Genomic DNA, 23,462 nt, shown 5'->3' with positions numbered 1-23,462 from the left:
AAAAAAGAGATTGATAATATTTATTGCTTCTCAGTATGGCGCAGGAACCACGAGTGGGTCCATCAATGCATGGTGAATAGGAGAAATTCAGAGGTACCAGCTGAAAGTAAAATCTTAGTATTCTGTAGTTTTTTTTTTTTTTAATAACTCAGATTTGCACTAAGGTTCATATTTTATATTTTCTGGATTTTATATGTCATGTAAATCAACAGTCAAGATATTTTCATACCATAACTGTTTGATTTACCTAACAGTAAAGTTTCTAATAATGAAGCATATTGTAGGGATACATCCCTTCCTTTCAGTCAACATATAAAAAACATTATATTACACATTAAAATTATTGTGCCACGAAAAGATAGTCATCATCTTTAGTCATTGGGAGATGTGAATTTAATAAAAATTTTATACATATGCACATATTTATTAATAATTACAGGTGTCACATAAACATGTGTGCATATAAAAATATTCTATACATTAAATACATTATATATTAATTATAATATATATTTAATAATACCAAGTAATCTTGGAAGGGATATGGAGGAACTGAGACTCTTATTAAGTTGCCAGTGGAAATGTAAAATGGTATAAACACTTAGGAAAAGGTCTAGCATTTCTTATAAAAGTTAATCATGCTCCTACCATATGACTTAGCTATTCTACTCCTAAGTATGTACCCAAAAGAAATGAAATGTATATCTACACAAAGACTTACACATGGATGTTTCACAACTTTAAAAATGCAAATAACCCAGTATAGTATCAACACGTGAGCAGATGGACAAACAGAAGTATATCCTCACAATGAATATTACTCTACAATAAAAAGGAACTAGTTATGGATACCAGAGAAGGCAATGGCACCCACTCCAGACTCTTGCTGGAAAATCCCATGGGCGGAGGAGCCTGGTAGGCTGCAGTCCATGCGGTCGCTAGGAGTCAGACACGACTGAGTGACTTCACTTTCCCTTTTCACTTTTATGCATTGGAGAAGGAAATGGCAACCCACTCCAGTGTTCTTGCCTGGAGAATCCCAGGGACGGGGGAGCCTGGTGGGCTGCCATCTATGGGGTAGCACAGAGTCGGACGTGACTGAAGTGACTTAGCAGCAGCAGCAGTAGTAGCAGCTATGGATACATGAAACAATATATATGAACCTCAATTATGCAGAGCAAATTAAGCTAGATTTAAAAAAAGAGTACATATTGTATAATTCCATTGATAATATTCTAGAACATGCAAACTAATTAATAGTTGCAGAAAGTAGATCACTGGTTGCCTAGAGGTGGGATGGGGGAACAGAGAGAAGCAGGAATTAAGGGAGACATGAGCAAATTTGGGGGGATAATACTTACATTCATTATTTTAATTGTGTTGATGGCTTCATATATATATATAAACTTACCAAGTTGTATACTTTAAATTTATGCCACTTACTACATGTTGATTATACCTCAATAAAACTGTCTTACAAAAAAATCATTGTGTTGATTTTTCTTTTGTTTTGCATTTCATTATTTATTTAATGTTTAAGCTCTTGCACTAGATTTTTACAGGTTGGTGAACACTGACAAATTATTTCTCCACAGTACTATAACCACATGTTCCTGGACAGTATAAATAAATGGTTGAGCTAACGTTAATATACATCACCATTTTATCAATTACTTAATAAAACAAATTGTCAAGTATCCAAATATTAAGTTACACAGCTCAAAAGGTATATAAAATATTAAATGTCTGCTCAATTCATTAGCAGAAACCCACTTTTTTTTTTTTTGCAAGAGAGGCTGGGAATCACATTTCAAACAAAACTAAGTTGGTAAATAACTTCAGGTAAATGGAAAAAATTACAATAATTTCAGAAATTTTGATTAAGAATTGTTTTAGTTACAATAACAAACTATTTCTACCTTTTAAGAAATACTTACTAAATTAAAGTGCATATTCTGCATGTTCTGCACAAGACAAAGGCAATGTTTTACTAAAAAACTTAATAGACCCCTCTCATTTTTTTCTCAGGTCCTCCCTGTAAGCTGTACCCCAAAGTGCAAACATTAAAATGAACTGTAAGGCTTTTGTCTGGAGACATTAAAGACATGTGCTTCTGTACAATGTAGATTTTCAAAATGGAGGCCTTCTACAACGCAAAATGAGATTTATAGGAAAATATTAAATAATCACTGTAAGACTTGGTTAATTAAAAAGGGAGCAAATCTGATATATACTGGTATGAGTGTGGGAGATGTAAATATATTGTGAGCAAACCTCATAGGCCCTACTTTCTATGTCTGAAATGATGCAAGGAATAAACCATGTAAGGTTGAGAGTGTTCATAGTTCCTGGGATTTGTTCTATATGATACTAAAAATATACAAGTATTGTGCCGGGTATTTTGGCACCTAGGCTTTCTAAATTTCTTACATATTGATAAGATTCTGGCATGGAAACAGATTTAAAGATACAACTCAATACTGCATGATTTCAGGAAAGGTCAACTGGTACAAATGACAAGCACATTTTAAATGCAGAACAGCATGAATTCTTTACTTGTATCCAAATAGGTTGATCATAACCTGAACAGAATATGCAATTCTGCCAGGCTTGTGGCCTGGTAAAACTGCTCTTCAACACACCTGTGGAAGCTTCATTAGTCTTATTCACCAAGTCAACAGGCTATCTACTATGTACAACAAATTCCATCCTGTCTCAGGTTCCACTTCTAAGCAATGGCATCACACACCCTGGTTTTACTGAATGCAACAGTTGTTTCTATGCCCAATGGAGTCTTTGTAGCGCAGCCGCATTTTAGGATGATACTTCTCCAAATTCAAAACTTGCTTGCTGTTAAAAGTTCCTTGCCACTTTTGTCTTACAAACTGTACTGCATCTTCATACTTCATTCCACCTTCAGTTAATGCTAGGTGACAGGCTCTGGAGCTCTGCCAAATACTGCAACACAGGGAACAGCAATACAACCACCAAGGTCTTCACGAAACTTGGTTTTCACAAGACTTAACCAGTCGTCAACAATCTGGTTAGATGGTGGTGCGCCATCATCAAAAGGCCAATTGAGCACACGGACGCCTTCTTTCTCCACAAGGAGTAGTGTCATAAGTTGCTCCACATACTCTTACTATTGTGGAACTTCTTAAGTTCCTTTCCAAATTTGTTTAAGGTCACATTAGTTGGGTTGTGTGTAATAAGAAATCTCATGTTCTTGTATGTAACTTCTACAGGAGCTGGGGGGTTCATTCGAGCCATGTTAATTTAGTTAACTCAGTAGGGATATGAAACAATTTTAAAAATTGAATACAGAAACGATGCAAAGAAACGGAGTCACCTTCAATATACTCCACTTGAAATTCTCAGTGCTTTTGAGTAGGAAGTTGGGAGTAATGAATGAATGAACCTCTTAACAAGAAGCAGCAATTCTTCAGTCCAGTAATACTGAGGCAACAGAAAGGAAGAGTACTGACTGAGGTCTACCCCATCTAGGTCAAAACTCTTGTAAAAAATGCTCTGTGGATTTCAATTCAACACTTCTGTGTCCAGGTTAACCAGTCTTCTGGGGGCTCCCTTGGTGGAGCAGTAATGAACTTCTGCAGTTCACCTGTCTGCACAGAGGTTGTGCTGTGCCTGGCAGTAATCTCCACTGTCCTTCAGAAACTCCATAAATGTGTGACCAAGAACATCACAGAACTGAGGAATATATCTACTCATTGAAAATTGTGGCCTAATCATACAGCCGGTCTGAGGGCACCGGCAGCGGCAGGGCAGGGGTGGCGGCGGTCATTGTAGGGTGGCGGCGGAGGCACCTAAGTCCTGATTTTTCTTAAAAATGAAGAATCAACTGTGTCCCTCTGCCATTAAGTTGGATAGACTACCCTTTTGTGGCATTCACCACTTACTGGCTATGGTCAATTGTAAAGTTTTATTACTGGATTATAAGGAGTTTGAGAGTAGAATCCAAGTTTAACTCATCTTAGTCTTCCCTCTAACCCCCAGCATGGTACCCTTCATCAACTGTTATTTTTTAAATGAGTGAATTATCTGGATAATATTTGGCAAAACACCTCAGAAAACATTTTTTCCTGTGTTCCCTAATTAACCCTTGCCATTCTTTTAAACACCCATCAGACAGCAAATCTGCACACTTAAAAACTTTAGAGCCAGAGTGACCTGCTCAGCTACTTGCTAACTGCTTGATCATAAATAAAATTAGCTAGCCTCTCTAAGCCTCCTTTTCCTCATTTCTAAAGAGGATAGTAATATACCTATGGGCTTCCAAGGTAGCTCAGTGGTAAAGAATCCGCCTGGTAACATGGTGGATCCCTGGGTGCAGAAGATCCTCTGGAGGAGGAAATGGCAACCCACTCCAGTATTCTTGCTCGTAAAAGCCTGTGGACAAAGGAGCCTGGTGGGTTATAGTCTATGGGATCGAACAGTCAGACAGGGCTGAGCATGAGCACAATAATATACCTATGTCATTGGTTTTCTGAAAGGATTAAATGAAACAGTCCATATAAAGTGCATGGCCCATAGTGTCAACTCAAAAAGGCAAGTGAATTTGTACATTTACCATCACAGACTTTTGAAAAAGTTTATAAACTCCAAATACTGAAATAATTTATTTTTCATCAGAAGAAAGAAAATGTAATGAACTAGTACCTGAATCTTTTGAGGAGAGAGAGCTCTAAACTGACATTAAAGTTACCGGCATGTTAGGCTTTTTAAGAAGCATACAACCAGAGAAATTTAATTTGTTAGAAGAAGTAGAAGGGTTACAATAGCTAGCAGTCTTGTCAGTACATTTTATACCTTGTTCTTAGACCTTTCCATTAAAACAGAAAAATTAAAACCTTGTCATTACACAGAGAGGCTGAAGTTCCAAATAGCCCATTTAGTTTCTTCTTACACTTCACATTGAGGTTCTTACATGTGGAAATCCTGTTATCATATTTGTTTGCAAGCTTTCCCTCTAGTGAAAAATACTTTATCATTCAGCCTATGGGGAATTAATTAAATGGAATGTGGAAAAATGTAATCTTCAGGGACCTCTGCTGTGGGTACTCTCAGTAAATACAGCACAGCCAAGGGACTCTGCAGAGATCTGACCTAGAGTGGACGGAGTTTTGGGCTTTAGGTCCAGCCGGTTTGAAATAAAATAATTTTCTTTGGCCTTGAGCAATTCATTTCATTGTTTTGCAGTCTTTTGATTTATAATATGGGGACTAATCACATAGTCATGATTTATAGGGAATGTTTATAAAACATATGGAATAATTATTAATAAACTAGGTTATTAACCTCTTCCAAAAATAAGGTGCTGACATGTAAATAACATTTGTACCTGATGCTTTAGTTCTGGTCCAGTGCTAGATATGCCTTCAAAAGTCCAAATCAATTTGTCTTGCTGGAAGAACATAAGTGTTCTTCTACTCCTGGCTCTGCCAAAAGCTAGTTCTGTGCTCACTGGTAACCACTTCACCTCCTCAATTTCTTCAAATGTAAAAGTAGAGAGCTGGACTAGATCAGGGAGGGAAAACACATGATATATGTTGATATTCCTATCTGTCTGTGCCCATGGCAGACATTATTAGTCAATCACTGAAATGTTTCTACCCAACTTAGGTAGCTGCTTCTGAATTCTTTTCAGCAAAACATCGTAGGCAGTCACTACCCATCAATTAGAGTTAGCAACCAAAGTAAAACATACTTGCCATCTTTGAGACAGAGTATCTCTAAGGGTCATTTTAATTCCAATACTACTCAAAGGTCAAAATGAGAGTCTGCGGAAAAACATACTTGCCATCTTTGAGACAGAGTATCTCTAAGGGTTCTTTTAATTCCAATACTACTCAAAGGTCAAAATGAGAGTCTGCGCCAGAAAGAAGTATGCTGGCAAATCTTACTTCCCTTTTTCACATTCCAGCCTCTGAGTGTTTGCAAGGCCTGTCCATGAGGTACTCTGCTCTTACACTATTGCATTTTGCCTTTTATTTGTCCAAAATGAAAACAGGTTAGTGGATTTCTCCCCAATTCTGAAAATACATACTGTAAATATTTGAAAAATCCAGAAAAGTACGAAGATGAAAGTGAGAAGTATCTGATATTCAAAATCCATTATTATTTGGTAACCAGTCTTCCTGTCATAGCTCTAGGTGTGTTTTTCTGTACTCTAATTTCCCCATACAGCAACATTATGTATGGACAACTTTGCACATCACTTGGATGTTCTCTATGTACTCTTAACATTCCATCTTTATCTGGGGGCTCCTATTCTGCAGAGCAAAACTTTGCAAATAGAGCAGCAGATTGAAAGAACAAAGGATCTTTAGACCCTTACTACAACTACACTTAAAGATGTGGTCAAATTCTCCAGGCTCCTCTCTAGTAAACACAGAACAGAAACATTTGTAAATCTTGTGGTTAAAATTCAATTTGAAAATGAAATGGACCCAGTGTCTTAGGAGAAAAGCAAGTGTTCCTCCTTTACCCTTGTACCCCAATACCACTTTTTTTTCTGCTTATTACTATAAAAGTAATATATGTTTATTTAGGAAAATACAGGCAGGCAAAAATGAGAAAAAATAAAAAGCATTTGTAATCTAATCAGAATAATTGTGGTTAACATTTTGGAATGTGTATGTTTTTCTTTTTTTTCCTATGCATACATTTTTATGTAGGTATCAACATACATAATTCAAAAGCACTCTTTTAAACTTCCAGGTTTTTCTCTTTACACACAGCATTGAAGTTCCTGTAGAGCACCCATTCTATTGTGAGCAGGAAGCGACACGAGTTAACACCGGCTTTGGTAACATACAGCTCTTTGTGTCCACAGTTTGCACAGTGAGGTGTGCTCACCGAGCAACCAATGTTATGGGTGTGTTTTTAAACTAATACGCCTATCATTTGGAACACTGCTGTACTGGAGTTTAGTTTATCCACTGAGCATGATGCTCCTGAAGTTCAAATTCCCTCAGCAGATATTCAGCAAGGATGTTACATGACTGGTATAAATGAGGTCATGTTAGGGCCAAAATCTCTGTATGCATTTATACCTCAATCTACTTAACTGATGGAATATCTGTGTTCCTTAAGTGTATTTGCATAAAGAGAATATCTCACCATCATCTGTCTAATGGTGTGATACTGATACATACTGTGATGAGGTGATTTACTTTGCACGTAGCAGTGAAGAAGGTATAACATAGGAAAAATACCTTCTTCATTCACAGGGAGGTCAATTGCTCCCGAGGGTTTGAGACTCTTATTAAACTGCAAAGGAGAAACCTTGTCTTTGATATTCAGTATATGCTGTTTGGTTATCTATTGCTATGAAACAGACCACCCCAAAATGTAGTGGCTAAAAACAATTTATTATAATCTCTCACAATTCTTTGGGCTGACTGGGCTCACCCAGGCAATCTTCTGTGGGTCTTGCTTAGAGTCTCTCATATATGGTTGCAGTCAGATAGCAGCTGGGGCTGAGGTCTCCTGCGGTTCAACTGGGTGGCTAGATCTAGTCTGGTTTCTTCACTCACATGTCTGGTGCCTTGGTTCACATAGCTGCTCTTTCCACTTGAAGTCTCAGCCCCCAGGGCTTTTTCCCACAGCCTTCTCTTCACACAAAGATAGTCAGACTTCTTACATGATGGCTGGCTTCTAAGACTGTAAAATTAAAAGCTGTCAGGACCTTTTAAAGCTTAGGTGGGGACTTGGCCTAGTGTCACTTCCAGCCTCCTGTAAGTTACAGCAAGTCTCAGGGCCAGCCTTGATGCAACGTGGGGACTACACAAGCAGAGAAACACGTCAGGAGGGTAGTTCACTCAGTGCCATCTCGGGAAACTAGCTCCTGGATCTGCTCCAATTTAGAATTTTAACAATAATGCCAAGGGAGTTTGGATACTTTCTTGGTGAAACATGGAGTACAATGAAAAGGAATAAGCAGAGGGAAGAAGCCTCAAGGTGATGGAGGACTTTGAAAATAGTACGTACTTTCTTGGGTCTTGCAAATTTGGCAGATTAGATCATGGAGAAGGTGAAATAAATGGGTCATTGCATCACTATTATCCAAACTTTGCATACTTGGAAGGCTTACCTGATGATGCTTGTTTTTTACAACAAATCTGGAACAAAGTATTACAACCTGGTCACACATCTCAAGCGTACCTGGAGGGTTCTCTTTCTAATGATGGCAAAGAACTCAGATATAAACAGAAACATACAGAGGTTAGTAGAATGTGGAGCCAATTGAGGGGGAAAATAAAATAGCAAGGAGAGTCTGACAGTAAAATAACTCCCATGGCAACAGGATAGAGGGAAAAATCAGCATCCTGGAACTTCTCAGTGCATAGTAACTGTGCTTTTGTGGCACTATATTTAAGTTTAGAGGGCAAGGCCTAGTTTCTCACATGGATATGATCTTGCATCAGAGTTCTGCAAAGACCAGGAACCTCATTGATGTGGGTGGTCCGAGACTGGGGTTCCCTCCTCTTGTGCTGAATCGCCATTTAATGCCAAACAGCTTTTTCTTAACTGTTTGCTTAATTTTTCTTAAACATGTTCAGACTCATCGTATTGTCCTCCTCCCTTTGAAATATGTACTCTGCAGGTGCCTGAAATAATATACTCCCAGTAATTGCAGTTTTGCAAAAGTAAAGTTTATTTTATTCAGTCTAAACTCAACGGGAATTGGTTGCCCAACAAGGAAATACCAAATTTTATAAACCCCTGGAGGGCAGCCATCATGTCATGACTTTGTTATCACCTGCCTCCTGGGCTCATTGTCTACCTTCTCCATGTACTAATTTTAATAGGTAACTTGAATTGTTAACAACATACTCTGGTGCCATTCTTTGATGCAGAAATGTCATTTCATAATGTCTCTGCATGTTCCATGTCAGGTTCACTGTAAATCATTTCTCCTGAGTTTGCTGTTAGTGTGCAGATCATTTTGCAAGCTTCTTACTTAACAGCTGAAAGTTTAATTCAAATTGAAGAAACTTACTTCAATTACAAGCAGTTAATTTAGGCTTCACTTACCTTAAGAAATATTCGAACATATAAATCAACAGATAAATCCTGGGAGTGTCAAATTATGCAACGGAGAGAAAGTAGGTTCTTTGCAGTTTTGGGGGCGTCGGTCTGCTGTAGTCAGGCTTTTATGGTTTTCTTTTAATTTTTTTGGCGTCAGGTTTTTGAATGAAATACTAAAACCAGTGCCAGGCACTGTCTACTCCACCTGGTTTTGCATAATTCTAAGAAGTCAGAAACTGAAAAACAGGCTTGTTAAAGAGCTAGAAAGAGTGCTATTGCATAAGAGAAAGCAAAACAAAACCATTTCTCTATTCTTTTTAAAATCATAAGATTTCACAACATTCCTGTTTTCAAGTACTTGAAGTTTGCTCTGGGCACTAATTACTTTTTAAATAATTGCTTTTAATGTGCAGTGAATAATACACATTCATTGTAGATTTAAAACATACTTAAAGTAACAAAGAGAAAAAAATCATTCAAGGTCCTGCAATTATTAATATTACTAGTAATATTTTGAAGAACGACTTTTTTTTCCCCTAGGTACATGTTTTCACAGAACGGGTCCACGCTACACAGTTTTGTAACTTGTTTTTTGCGTTTTTATTTTTAAAATCGTATCTTGAGTACGTGAAAACTTCTAGAGGTTATGACACGTTTGTAGTATCGAACGGGGTTAAAAATCGCAATATGTGGTGTGGCATGGGCAGTCTGGTGGGAAGAGAACGCTCCCGGTGGGCAACATCGACCACTCTCCGATCCAAAGAGACGTCTCCGTTTGCCCTTGGCGACTGAAGCCTGGCGAGAGTGCAAGGCGTGGGAGTAAGTGGAGGGCGATCAGGGTGACTGCGAGCACGAGCTCCCCGCACAGTCCACTTTCCCCCCCGGCCAGTCCCACTGGCCCCAGCCCCGAAGTCAGCTGGAGCGAGAGGGCAGCTCGCGGTGCGCCGGGCCCGGGTCCCGGCTTCCGGCCCCCACCCCCGGGGCTGGCGCCTCTCTCGGGCGGTGGGGAGAGATAAAGCCGGGCAAGGTTCTGCCAACCCAAAGCAGGGAGGCGCAGCTCCGATACCAGCGCCTTTGCCGGGTCTCCAAGGCGTGTTTGTTTCAACTGTTTAAACTGTTTCAAAGCACCCGAACCCCAGCGACCTTCGGCAAACAACTCTTAATCCCGCGGGCGGGGAGCGACGGCTGCATTCGCCGGAAGGGCAAAGTGAGAGCGCAGACCGGGGAGCTACGGGGGCCCTCCTCCCGGCACTCCGCCCGCCCGCAGCCGCCCCCTGGGACCCCCGCCCGCAACTCTTTCCAGCCCCAGGACGGCCAACTTCTTGCGTCAGCCCCGGCGAGGGTGGGGGATTTTCGGAAGCCCTGCCCGCGCGGCCGGCTGGGGAAGGAAGGGCCCGGGCTCTTGCCCCGCCTTCGGGGGGCGGGAGGCGGAGCGGGGCGAGAGCCGGGTCGGCGACTCCGGCCAAGTCAGGGAGAAGCGAGTTCCTAGGATCCCCAAAGAGCCGCCGTGTCCGCACCAAGCCTCGGCAGCCGGAACAGGGCAGCCGTCGGGGAGCCTCAAAGCAGCGTCCCCAGCTCAGCATGATGGACTTGGAGCTGCCGCCGCCGGGACTGCCGTCCCAGCAGGTGGTGCCAGGACGGGAGCAGGGGCGCGAGGGAGCCGCGGCCCGGGGGGGACAGCCGCACCGGCCTCTACCCGTCTGTGGCCGGAGCTCGGACTGCAGCGGCCGCGCGCACGCCGGAGCCGCCGCGCTTGAGCTGGGGCCGGGGGCGGGGGGAGTGGCGACCCGAAGGGTTGCGAGGGGCCTGGGGGCGCGGCCGAATGGTGTGACTGACAACGCGCCCGCAGCCCCCAAGGGCGATAGGGTTGGAGGTGGGGGGCAACGCCAGCGCGCGTGGGGGCGAAGGGCGTCTCTAACCCGGTCCCCGGCCGCCGGAGCTGAGACGCTGGAGCCGCGGCCGGCCCCCTTTTCCGAGTTTGAGCGGCCGGGAGGCAACCGGGCAGGAGAGGGCGGACGCTGGCGGTCTGAGCCGGCGCGGCCCGGCCCTTCCGGGGCTGCGCGGCTCCCCCGCCTCGGAGCCGGCAAAAATGTGCCTAGTCACGGGGCCGCTCTCGGGGGAACTGAGGTCTCCGGGCTGGGACCTGTAACCCCTCCTCTGCCGCTGCCCCTCTGCCCACGACCTCCGCGGGCGCGAGTCGCGGCGCTCTTACCCCGCTGAGGGTTCTCCTAGGCAGAGTGATCAATCAGGCCAGCCTTGCGATCTCCCTTAGGCCACTTGGCGAAAATGCCCAGCTCCCAGGGTGGGGGCAGGAGGAGGTCACCAAGTGCCCAGCGCACTCGGTTTCCCCGACGTACGGCGATCGAACCCTGCCCTGCGCACCGCCTCGCCCCGAGGGGAAGGTTCGGGCTCGTAGAACTCTGAGTCGGCCCCGAGCAAGAAGCCGGCAAGGACGGGCGGGGCGGTGGACTCTGAAGGCCGACGCGGCTGCGCCCCCAACCCCACCCCAGCTCCCCGCGGCTTCTCGGTCCCCGCGCGGTGCCTCCGGCTGGCGCACGCCGCGAGCGTGGTCCCGGCGCCGTGACAGTGGCCGGTTGGTTGTCACGGCGGCCCTCAGTGGGCCCTTTCCTGCTTTGTAGCGTGCAAACCTTGCGGCGCCGGGGCCAAGGGACAAGTTGGAGCTGTTGATCTGTTGCGCAATTGTTATTTTCCCCAGAGCGGCTTTGTCTTTGGATTTAGCGTTTCGGAATTGCAGTTCCAAAATGTGTAAGGCAGGATATTCTGTTCTCTGCTGTCAAGGGTAAGAGTTTCGAGTGTAGATTAGCATTTGTGTTGTTTTTAGGCTGTTACTGAATTTTGTGCATACATTGTTTCTCTTTTGGGTGCTTTATGTAGTTTTCATTTTCTGTTTGAGAATTTACCTCAATTGCTTTTCTAGTATGTTGCTTCTTTTGAGAGGGCAGAGGGTGGGACAGCTGTGTCTCATAAAGCTTTGCTAACAAGTTCTGTAAATGTCGCAAATGTGAAAACAAGTTTCTGTATATATTTTGTAGGGACTTTTTCAAGGAGTAGCTAGTTTTATTTCCAATTTGTGTGTGTGAATGGGTTCTTTGGAAAGATACTTAGTTCAAGGAAATGTGTAACCTAATAGGAACGGTAAATATATTTATGCTCTTAAACATGAAGTTTTAGACTAATCCTGAAGTAAGGTTTTGAGTTATTGACAATGTACTGATTGTGCCTTTTTTTTCCCTTTGAAGCAGTTTGTCTTGAACTTTCCCCCAGTAATGATTAACATTGTATTCCTTCCTCCCCACGATATGAAGAAGTAAATTGTGCTTTCCGATTTAGCTCCTGTTCAATCCCTATAGCCATTTCTTTAATAATCTGTATGACCAAAGGATATATTATGCTAATGGACTTTAGCTTTCCTAGATTCAGGAGTGTAGCCTAGAGTTTTATATTACTGAAGTTTTTTTTTTTTTTTCTTAACTATATAATTTAACATTACGTATACAAAAGTGGGGTAAAGCATCTTTACTGCTTTTTCTTTTAAATGTGAACTTTCCAATTATGTTTTTTAAGGTAACTCCCTTTCCACCCTTTGTAATCAGACCTCAGTTTGCTTATGTGAAGACTATAAAAGAAAATGGAATAAAATTTAGAGTTAATGTCATGTCTGTAACTAAGATTCATATTAAATCTTTGTAGTCCAAGGAGATTTGGACAGAGTCAGAAGTGGATTCTAACCTTTTGTCAAAGAAACACAGGGTGAGAGGTGGTACAGGGGTAAATTTCTTCCCCCTTTGTGCAGAGGAGGTGTTGATGAAGAACAGTAGAGTTTTACATTCTGAATTTCCATTAGCTGGAAAGAACCATTCATTAACCTTTTGAAAGCTGTCTTGGGAGAAAGTATTTTTGCATATGAGGAATGAAGTTGATCTTGGGAGGTAACTTTTAAAGAAAAATGGGGCATCCCTCTCAGCTCCAGAAGGTTGAGCAAAGAACAACTTGACTTTTTAGATATTTGGAAAAAACCTCTTGAGAGGTTGTTAAAGATTGTAGGAGGGTAAAAACGTAACTCACATCAGTCTTTCTGCATTAAAAGTAACTTGGGTCATTTTGGACTCTTTCTTGTCAACTTGGGTTTTTTTATAAACAGTGCTGGGAGGGGAAACCCCAAAATCTGACTTTCTTTAGGATAACCAGGAAGAATTGAAAGCCAAATACATTATTTGTCTTTATTTTTATTCAGGACGAATTATATACTTACAGAGCTGCATGTGAAAAAGAAACCTCTGTGGGCTAGAAGCACTTTTTTTCCCTTGGGAATTTTCTCTCTACTGGTGGAAACACATTTAAAGGGGGTTTTGGATAAATAATATTTCCTCTTTGATTTTTTCTTGATCCGGGGTTAACTCGTCAGTGCAAACTCTTGGATTCAGGAGGAGTTTGGCACTAAGATAATCGCAGATGAGTTATTGGACACTTGTGTGCCAGGCAGTATGATAATTGCTTCACATGCATAATTTCACAGTCAGCCTGTAGGAAATACCGTCTCCAGTTTCTAGGTGAGGAAAGAGGCGTAAAGCAGCCTGGTGGTTAAAGTGACTCAACTGTTGAGTGGCAGAGGTGGGATTCAAACCCTGGTAGAAAGACCCCACTTCCGAAGTGGACCAAAGACTAGTTAACTTGAAACAGAAGGAAACTCTTACACTTGAAAAAATGGACAAATCGAGAAAAACTACGAGAAGGACCAGTAGGAATTTAAAAGATTAATCTTTACACTTTTTCCAGTTACCAAGAAATTTAATAACTGTGTTTGTGAGGAGTGAAGTCGACCCTGAATACAGTGAACATAAATACAACCTGTCATTGGAACTACCATGGGAAACTTTTAAGGAAGACTAAGAGACTAGTGGGGTTAAATTTAGAGAGGCAGGACCATTTCTTAATTTAATAATAGTTTTTAAAATTTCTGATATTTCAGCAGTATCTGAGATTCTGCCTTACATTTTTCAGAGACTGTTTTTCTTTATTAAATCTCTTAGCTCCTGGTGACTTGAATTTTACTTGCCTTGTTAGTTGGTACATTCTCCTATTCCACTGGCTCTTTTTATCTGGAAACAGTCGTCAAAAATAAGTTTGGTAGTGAAGATGTTTGGTAGTGAATATGGTGAAGAGTGGGACAGACAGGGTTAAACCTGGTTGAAGGAAAGTGGAGAGAATGGGGAGAAGTTGAGTTGAAAACAACTAGTGGAAACCTGTTGGTTCAAATTAAACACTAATCTCCTGTTTTGGCATTTCTGAATTGAAGCAGGCATAAGGGCTCAAATCTGTCTAATTGAAGCTTTCTTGGGGTTTTGTGAATAGTACATTTCAAAATTAAATACTTTATTTCTTAGTCCTTATCTTTAAACAGATTGTTCTCGGAATTATTATCGTCTTGTTTGTCTGAGTTAAGGATGCTGCAGGGTTTTTAGGATTCAGTGGATAATTTGCCTAAAAATTAATCTGACAACTCCCAGTATATTTAAAAGCTTGGCCCGGCCACTTCTGAGAGTTTGCAGGAATCTCTTGTTTCACGGCAGGGTTGTCGTTCTTTAGTTGCTAAGCTGTGTCCGACTTTGTGACCCCATGGACTGTAGCCCAGCAGGGTCCTCTCTCCATGGGATTTCCCAGGCAAGAATACTGAAGTGGGTTGCCATTTCCTTCTTGATTCAGGGATCAAACCCCTGTCTCCTGCATTGGCAGGCGCATTCTTTCCCACTGAGCCGCCGGGGAAGCCCACACAGCAGGGTATCGGAGGATAAATGTGCTAAAGGCGATATTCAGCCAGCTTCCTTCACCAGTGGCTATATGTTTCTAAGTTTACTGGAGAATGGAGAATAGAGTTTACATTTTGGTAATAAGATTTCTGTGAGTTTTAAAAATGTTATTGCCAGCTGCTTTTAAATATGCCCTAACAGACATTTATTAAAGGGGCTCTAAGATACAGACCAAGACTTCTTTCGTTAATAATGGTATGTTTTCTGGAAATGAAAGCAAAAAATACGTTCATGTGTATAACATTCCCCAAAAGTATTATTGGAAAAATACAAGTGTTCTTAAGCTAACTTTCCCCGCCAAGACAAAGCAAGATTGCTAAACAAAATCCTGTCTTGCCTAAAGTTGGGGTTTTCTCTGTGTCAGCCCCTGCCACAGGAAACACTTTTTAACTATTGTTATGAAGAATTTTAGGAACACTGAGGGTTGGAAGCACTTTTTGTTAAATTGGAGTATAATTGCTTTACAATATTGTGTTAGTTTCAGCAGTGTGAATCAGCTGTAAGTATACACATGTCCCCTGCCTCTTGGGCCTCCCTCCCGTCTCACCCCAGGTCATCCCAGAGCGCCACGCTGAGCTTGCTGGCATATGTCCTATGACACCTTCAGAGCCTTTTAATACCTTTCTCTGTGCGTGAGCATTTAAGTTTATTTGGCCCAAACTGTGGTATAAGTGAAGACAAAGCCAGGACGTAAGAGATACTTAGAGTACCAAATCCATCCTTCAAAGAGCTTGTTGATAATTGAAAGTCACTATCTTTCATCAGCAGCCTGTATTTTGCTTTTGCTGTTGTTGTTGTTGCTTGGGTGTTTTGGAGCTCTGAATGGCTTGCGGGGATCTTCCCTGACCAGAGATTGAACCCAGGCAAGCAGCGAAAGCCCTGAATCCTAGCCACTCAGGCCACCAGGGGGTTCCCAGCAGCCTGTATCCTGAAGGATTAAAAAAAAAACCCCTGGCAGTACTAAGTTAGTCATGCTTTTTCTCACAAACTTGGATAATTGAGACTCCCAGCCCTGTGATGTCGACAGCATACTGATGAGATCCAGCCTCTCCGTTGCTTTTCTTCAAATCAGAGAAGAATAATTGGGTAAGAAAAGAAAACTGTCAGGTCACTTTGGCTTTGAAGCCTTCTTCCAAACTTAAGAGTTTATTTTCTGCATTAGACAGTTCTCCTTAATCACTTTTTAAAATCTCCAATACCTGTCTTTATGTATGTATCTGTTCTTTTCCTCTACAATTCGCTTATAAGTTCCTTGAGAGCTGGGCATAGAATTTATATTTGTCTCTTCTTTAAATAGATTTAAGAGATATAAGCCCCATACTATATAGTCCACCCATTTAAAGTGGACAATTAGGTGACTGGGTGTATTCAGATTGGTACAGCCATCACCACAGTCAATTTTAGAACGTTTTCATCACCCCAGGAGGAAACCTCATACCCATTAGCAGTCACCCCCCATTTCCCTTCAGCTCCCTTAGTTCCTAGTAACCACTCATTATACTCTTATCTCTATGGATTTGTCTCCTGGATATTTCATATAAATGGACTCATAGCCTGGGTGGTTCTGTGTGACTGGCTTCTTTAACTTCTCATGTTTACATAGTTTGACCAAATTGTATCATATATCAGGACTTTGTACATTTTATTGCTGCATACTGTTCCATTATGTGGATACACTGCATTTTATTTGTCCCCTCCTCAGTTCATGGACATTTGGGATGTTTCTACTTTATATTTTTACTCCTGATAGCAGTGGTTCTTAAAATGTGCTGTGTGTTAGAGTTGCCACTTGTATTTAAAATACTGATGCCCAGGCCATATGTCTCATTAGATTAAAATGTCTGCAGGTGGGGCATCAGTATCTTTTTCAAACCTCTGAAGGAATTCCATCATGCAAGTAGACTGAGAACCAGTGTTCTGGAGGAGTTGGCACGGTGCTTGGTACCCGTGGCAGGTATGTCTATAGGGATTTAGAAAATCTGGTTAGGATGTTGCTTAATTCATGAAAGGAAGTGTTTTTATGTTTGATCCCCGACCTTCACAGCCTTAAGATTAATAACCTACATCTGAGAACTGTGTTTAAGGCACCTGGTGAATGTTTGAAATTCAGTAAATATAAATTGAGCTCTGTAATCCCTCATGGAGATTTGAGTGATAATTTTAGTAGAATTCCTCTGTTTGGTCAGGAGTGTGGTGACTGATAACCCACAGTAGATTATTTGGGAATCATGTAGAGAAGACAGTGAGGACCAGTGCGAGGCACTGGGGAGGATGGAGAGCCTGGAAGCCGGGGTGCAGTACTGCCTCCCCCCACAAAGCTCCGAGCTCTGCATTCCTGGGCCTCCTTATCTTCCTCCAGTAAAAAACCAAAAGCTTCAATCTGGGACTCCCCTGCCAGTCCAGAGGCAAAGGCTCCAAGCTCCCGGTGCAGGGGGCCTGGGGTCAGTCCTTGGTCAGGGAGCTAGATCTCACCTGCCACAACGAAGAATCTGCATGCTACAGCTAAAAGATTTCTCTGTGCTAGAACTAAGACCCAGCGTGGCCAAATAAATAAATATTTAAAAGCAAAAACTTAACAATCTACAAGGCCACTTTTAGCAACTCAGCTTTTTGATTCTCTGTGTATACTTCATAAAGTCAACTTTATATTCTGACCACAGTGGCTACCATTTGTACTTACCTGGATGGTTTCTGGTTTACACATTTGGAAACTGGGGCTAACTTCTGAATTGTTCTCGAGTTTGTGTGTGTTTGTGTATGTGTGTGTGTTGTGCATCACACTCGAGGGTATGGTTCAGGGCCTCTGACACTGTCTCAGCTCTGCCTTGGGACCGAGTGGGAACAGGCCCAGCAGGGAGCTCCAAGCCAGCACCCATTTCTTTCAGTCTTTAGGCTCCTCTTTTGTGCGGCCCAGATCCAGTCTTTCCCAGGCCATCACCCAGTGGGGGGGTACATTTAGTCTTCCTTTGAGAGCTGTCTGCTTTTCTAACTCTACTCATCAGTAGTTTGAAATTCTTTTAATATGTCCCTCCTATTATTGCTTTAAGATTGAAAAAGCTGTACTGTTCTTTCACTTATTTTGTGCTGAATGATATACATATGTGTTTAAAGTATTGATACCTTAAAATGGAAGAGTTTTGGTGTTAACACTTAGGCTGTCTGCAGTGCATACTTGTATTTCAGTGAGTGATCCTTCCTATTAAATGCCATTTCCCTCCTTTGCAGGATGGAACCGATGTTCAGGGTGGGTAATACCACTCCACCCTGCGTATTTGTGTGGGAGGCACAGACACTGTTAACTGTGTGGAGGTGGCCTGCTGATAAACAGTATAGAAATTTGCTTTACTTCAGATTTGACAGCCTTTTGTCTGCTCGACTTCAGCACAGAATTGTAGTATCACCCGTGGAGGTAGAGCCCCGCCTATTCCCAGGGAATTCTGAGGGATCAGACTGCAGGGAGCAAGGATTGATCCGGTTCTCTGGCCTTCTGTGAACAGCCTAGGAACAGAGGTGTAACCCTGGTGGACTGACTGTGCTTGTCCCAGGGTCAGCTTAAGAACATGTGCGTTTTGCTGCTTGCCTTTATAGTCCTAGAGCAAGGGAGTCTTGGTACTATGGCTAGAGAGTATTGAAGAACCCTGAATTTCTTTGACCTAGCCAAAAAAAGAATTTTTTTAATCATTACAATCCTGGTAATGAAAACCACCAAAAATCAAAACTGTCATTTTTTTTTTTTCTTGCACTAGGAAAAATTGTCAGTTTTGGAAGACGTCATTTTGCTCTTGGGGCTTCTCCATGAGACATGATTAAAATGGACATTGAGAAACCAACTCCAGAGGACAAGAACCAACCAGGGCAGTGAATTTAGTGCTGGCCTGGCTGCTCTCCTACCCCCAGCTCCTGTGTTCTTCCTCCTTTGGTTCCCGAGCTGAGGCCAGGCGGAGAGTAAGAACCAAACTGTGGGTTCAGGTTCTTTCTTTCCCTGCAGAGACAAAGGTTCACCATGTGCTAGAAACTTCTTTACCAAGCTGCATGTTTGGGAGAATCCTTGGGGCAGTGGAGATCCCAGGTTACCTTTCAGTTGGAAAAAAGGTTCTGGAAGTAAAGGGGAGAGGTGGGGAGGAAAACTAGTTTAAAAGATTCCTTGTAGTGAACCCAGGCGGGATTCGGCTTTTTGGTCTCTTCTGTAACTCTTTGATTTGCTCTTCAGTGCGCATCTGGTGCCTGGGTCCTTCACGTGAGAAAAGGGAAAAGCACTGGGGACATTCTGCTGTGTTTACGTTCATTATCTTTAGTTCTTGAAACCACCCTGTTAAGGTAGGTTTGTCGCTACTGAGAAAATTCTTTGGAGAGGCTAAGAAGCAGTCCAGAGCTTGGTTTAAGAACTAGACAGCACAAGTACTTCAAGCAGAAGGATTTTATATAAGAAATTAATTATATAGGTGAGCCGAGAAACCAGCCAGCCAGCCTCAGGAAGCCACCTGCCAGTCCCGGGGCTGGAGGAGCAGAGAGAACAAGTGGAACTCCAGGAGCTGGGACCACGGCGAGAGGGGCTCTGCCTCCCATCCTCAGCCTCTCTCCCTCTCCCAGAGCCTTGGTGGGATGTCGTTGGGAAGGGAGCCTGGGGACGGAGCAGTGGCAGGATGGGGAAGGGATCTGGAAAGTGTTAGTCGCTCAGTCATGTCCTACTCTTTGTGACCCCATAGATCGTAGCCCACCAGGCTCTTCTGTCCATGGAACTCTCCAGGCTAGAATCCTGGAGTGGGCTGCCATGAGGCCACAGGCAAATGACCCAAGCAGTCACGTAGCTGATAAGAACTGGAGCCGGGACGGGAACACTCTTTGCTGGCAAAGTCCTTGGACTTCTCTCCAAACCATCTTCTTTTCAGAAAGCTTAGACCAGACCTAGTGCTTTGCCTTTGGGGCACGGGTCACACCTGCTTAGGGGCGCGTGGCGTGGGCATCCCATAGCCCGCAGTGCGTCTGTGCTGTGTGTTCCTGCTGTGAGTGGAGCGCACCACGTGTGACCACAGAGTAACTCGAGAAAGTGGAATGTTAGAAACTCCTCTCCGGAGCACAGATGGAGGCTCCAGTCCGGGAGTTCCCAGACTCCATAAGCATTCCCGCTATTGTCGTTTCTGTGCCCCTGCCCCCATGGGGTGCCTCCGAGATGCCACGGCAGGATTGATTATATGTACAAGTTTTTGGTGTTGCTGAAGGACTTGGGCCTCCAGGTCTTGAACTTGGGGGGAGGAGGTTCAGAAAAGAGGGAAAGTATCTAAGAAGAGCGGAGGGAACCTCGCATCTCCTCCATAGTTCCTGATAAATGAAGCCTTTTCTCCCCAGAGAGATGTGGGTGGATATGGTCCCCCTTTCCTCTGCCCCGTGGGACTGGGAAGCCTGTGGCCCCGCAGGGCGTGGCGCTTGCGCTGAGCTGGGGTCTCCATTCAGGCTGCAGTGATGGTGTGGGTGCTGGCCAAGATGATAATGGAGACCGAGGGGGCAGTCTTTCTGTTCGCTTCAAGTCATAGTGCACTTGCAGCGTCGTGAAGAGAACCAGCCTTTAGATGTATGAAGACATCAGAATACAGGCAACTGGCAATTTCAGGAGGAAGAAAAGGAGAAAAGAAAATGAACATTTACTGAACAGCTGTTAGTACTGTACTCGGTCCTGGACGCGTTCTCTCTTACTGGGTCTTGACGATAAATCTGTGTGGATGGGCTGTTAACCCCTTTTTTACAGACAAGGAAGCCTATTCAAAGAGGTAAGGTAACTTGTCCAAGGCCATGTTACTCTTGCTGGCAGCACAGGGATTTGGAAAGTGTAATCACTGCCATCCCTCCTTTGTTTCTTTGCTTTCTTGTCTCATGATTCTGGGTGTTTTGTTAGATGCTAAAGCATGAGGGGCTTCTCTACAAAGATTGATTAGTTTGTTCTCAGGAAACCTCAGGATATTCCTTGTTCTTTGCAGGGAGGCCCACTGCCTCCTCAGATGGCAGCCTGTTCACACTTCCTTTTCTGAGCTGGAAGGGGTTAGTGGGAGAGAGAATGCAGAAAGTGAGGAAAGTTCTAGAAACCAGAGGGACCAAGTATATTTGATTTACTCAGTGTCTGTACCAGCTCCTTTAAAACAGAACAGTTTTATTTGAACCATTGATGGTTACCACTGATATTTACCCTTTCTCCAGCCCATGGCTGCAGGGGCTGGTCCTAAAAGATAAGCTAAACGTTTTTAAAAATTTCACGGTGACATTAAAAGTCATATGCCATGTCTCTCTGGGTCTTGACTGTGTTTTCTGCCCAGTACTTTTTGAAGTAGCTTGGGAAGATAGTAAAGGAAGCTATAGAACAGCTGAAGAGGTTGAGTTATTGTGGTGATAGATTGATGGTTTAGAAACAAAGTCTAGAATAGGGAGGGAGGCAAGGTTGCCCACTTTCTAATCCTTTTCCTGGCCATCAGCTTGAGGGAAAACAGCTTAGTGTCCTCTCAGAAAATACACTTAATCTGCATTTATATTGAATTAATTGTTATGTTATCCAATTGACAAAATTCCTTAATGCATATTGGAGAATACTATCGTATCTGTTCTCTCAAACTCAGTTTTATTGCTAACTTGAAGGAGTGTGTTTTTCAGATTCTTGAGGCATAATATTTTTGTTTTTAATCAAATACCCAAAGAATAATTTGAAGTTGATTTTTCTGTGACTAGTAGTTGTGGTTATAAGTGATATTAAATATGAAACCTTTGTGAACATAAGTAATTCTTTAACCCCAGACACCTTAGATACACAATGAAAATACTGAATTCTAAGCCTAACTCTAACTTACTCATTCCACAAATATTTACTAGGTGGTAACACACCCTAGGGAACTTTCAGGGCATGAAGTTGTTTTAATCGTCCAAGATAATGTAGCAAATATATTGTCCTCCTTGAAGGACATTTGCTTCTCAAACTGCCTCTCCTCCTAATTAATCAGTCCCTTTGTTCTTTGTACACCTGGATTTTAGGGCGGGGCATGTTTCAATACTTAATGAGTATAAATTAATCTATCTCTCCTGACTAAGGTATGACCTCCTGTAGGGTAGGGATTGTGTCAGAGTCATTTTCGTAACTCTGGTGGCTGGCACCATGCCCAGTGCTTATTTAATAGTAGCTGCTCAGCAAATGTGAGGCCGTGTCTGTTACTGCCCTCTCGGAACTCGGTATTTTTAACCTGGGGTAGATGAAAGGACAGAGGAGAAAATGTCATTTCCAACTGAGATGCTCAGAGAGGACATCCTGGAGGAGGTAGCAGTATATCTAGTTTGTTTTTTGCTTTCTTTTTTTTAAGCTGGTAAGATTTGTTTTGGTTCAAACTGCCGTTGGAAGCCGGAGGAAGCGTGCGGGCGTGAACTGGCCTGTGTCCGTGTGTGGGGTCACCAGGGCTAAAAAGGTGAGCATGGGGCTGGCTGCAGAGGGCCTTCGGGGCCCAAGTGTGGTGTTTCAGACTTATATGAGGCATCTGGAAATCACAGGAGGTTTTGGAAAGGGTGAGACACATGAGCTGGGTGTGGCAGGAAGTTTATTATGGCCTCTGCTTGGGCAGGTTAGGGGCAGAGAGATGCCGATGCGTTGGCATCAGCCCAGCACTGAGGATCTGTAATTAATACTCCAGTTTGTGCCTCCTTTGTTAGCCTTTTAAGAAGAAATTTTCTAAACCGCCCCCCCCCCCCCCCATTTTAAAGAAGGGAGTAGAGTTTTCTCTTTCCATTAGCTCCATCATGAAACCATTTGTGCTCAAGTTTGCACACCCTGCTGTTCCTGGGTTTTAACAGAAACTCATCACCAACGTATCCATCACTCCATTGATGAAAGGAGAGGAAGGAGGAGTCAGAAGTTGCCGGTTTGCCTTTAGGATGGATTGTTTTCTTCCCTGGTAACACCGGGGAGTTTCTCTCTTCTTGCCCGTTCCCACGATCCATTTGCCCTCATCATCTTCATTCAGAGGGAAGAGCATCATCCTTGCCTTCCAGCCCCAGGGAGTAGCAGTACTCACCCAAGAATGAAAACACAAGACAGTGTTCTGTCTTTTCTCTTCCATGGGCTCTGCTTCTGCGTCCCCCTGAGTTAAGAGAGGTGGGCATCTTGCAATGTTGGCGAAGGCAGCTGCAGTCTCTGGGGCTCTTCCCACCACCAGCCAGGTGCTGTGTGCTTTCACACACTAATTTTGTCCTGTGGACTCCTTACTCCCCCCTGTGAGTTAAGGAGCCTTATCCCTGATATGTGGGGAGAGAACCAGGGTCCAGAGAGCTGGAGAGATAGTACGGGGGATGTGCCTCAGTTTTGTCGTCATTAGATGTGGCTGAACCTACGTACAGTGTAGAATTAGGTGAGAAGAGAACTGGGCATGAGGATGTGGCACACAGTATACACACGGCAGCCCTGAGATTGTTATCATAAGTATACATCTTCATCGGGGATGTTTGAATGTGTGGGATCTGAGGTTTCCTTGGCCCACTTGAAGAAAAATCCCTCCCTGAATCCATGCCCCTTGTCATTCTTTGCTGTAAGCGTCTCATTCCCCTATGGCTTGTCCTGGT

At 43.2% G+C, this 23,462-nt stretch overlaps 1 protein-coding gene, 2 long non-coding RNA genes and 1 pseudogene across 4 annotated transcripts in view; 2 read left to right on the top strand and 2 right to left on the bottom strand.

Moving 5' to 3' along the window:
- Positions 1–1,049: 1,049 nt before the first annotated feature.
- Positions 1,050–11,394, bottom strand: LOC136165417 (uncharacterized). Its single transcript, XR_010662506.1, has 5 exons — positions 11,264–11,394; positions 7,432–9,846; positions 5,360–5,535; positions 4,284–4,407; positions 1,050–1,133 (listed from the first exon to the last, which is right to left on the bottom strand). It is a non-coding gene; the product is annotated as an uncharacterized lncRNA (long non-coding RNA).
- On the bottom strand, positions 2,047–3,435 carry LOC136165415 (protein tyrosine phosphatase type IVA 1 pseudogene; annotated as a pseudogene).
- NFE2L2 (NFE2 like bZIP transcription factor 2) overlaps positions 10,505–23,462 on the top strand; it is a 32,939-nt gene continuing 19,981 nt past the window's right edge. Inside the window, exon 1 of one of the 2 annotated variants that reach the window (XM_065931813.1) lies at positions 10,505–10,677. In XM_065931813.1, coding sequence (XP_065787885.1) covers positions 10,633–10,677 — 45 coding nt within the window. In that variant the 5' untranslated portion in view covers positions 10,505–10,632. Of the gene's footprint in view, positions 10,678–11,698; positions 11,852–23,462 lie in introns of those variants that run through there. The other variant, XM_065931814.1, reaches the window with a different exon arrangement.
- Positions 11,859–16,834, top strand: LOC136165420 (uncharacterized). The gene is made up of 2 exons (XR_010662508.1): positions 11,859–15,965; positions 16,727–16,834. It is a non-coding gene; the product is annotated as an uncharacterized lncRNA (long non-coding RNA).

This window comes from Muntiacus reevesi, chromosome 3, assembly GCF_963930625.1.
Source record: "Muntiacus reevesi chromosome 3, mMunRee1.1, whole genome shotgun sequence".
NCBI lineage: Eukaryota > Metazoa > Chordata > Mammalia > Artiodactyla > Cervidae > Muntiacus > Muntiacus reevesi.
The sequence above is the reverse complement of the archived record's forward strand: the minus strand, read 5'-3'. Positions and strand labels throughout refer to the sequence as shown.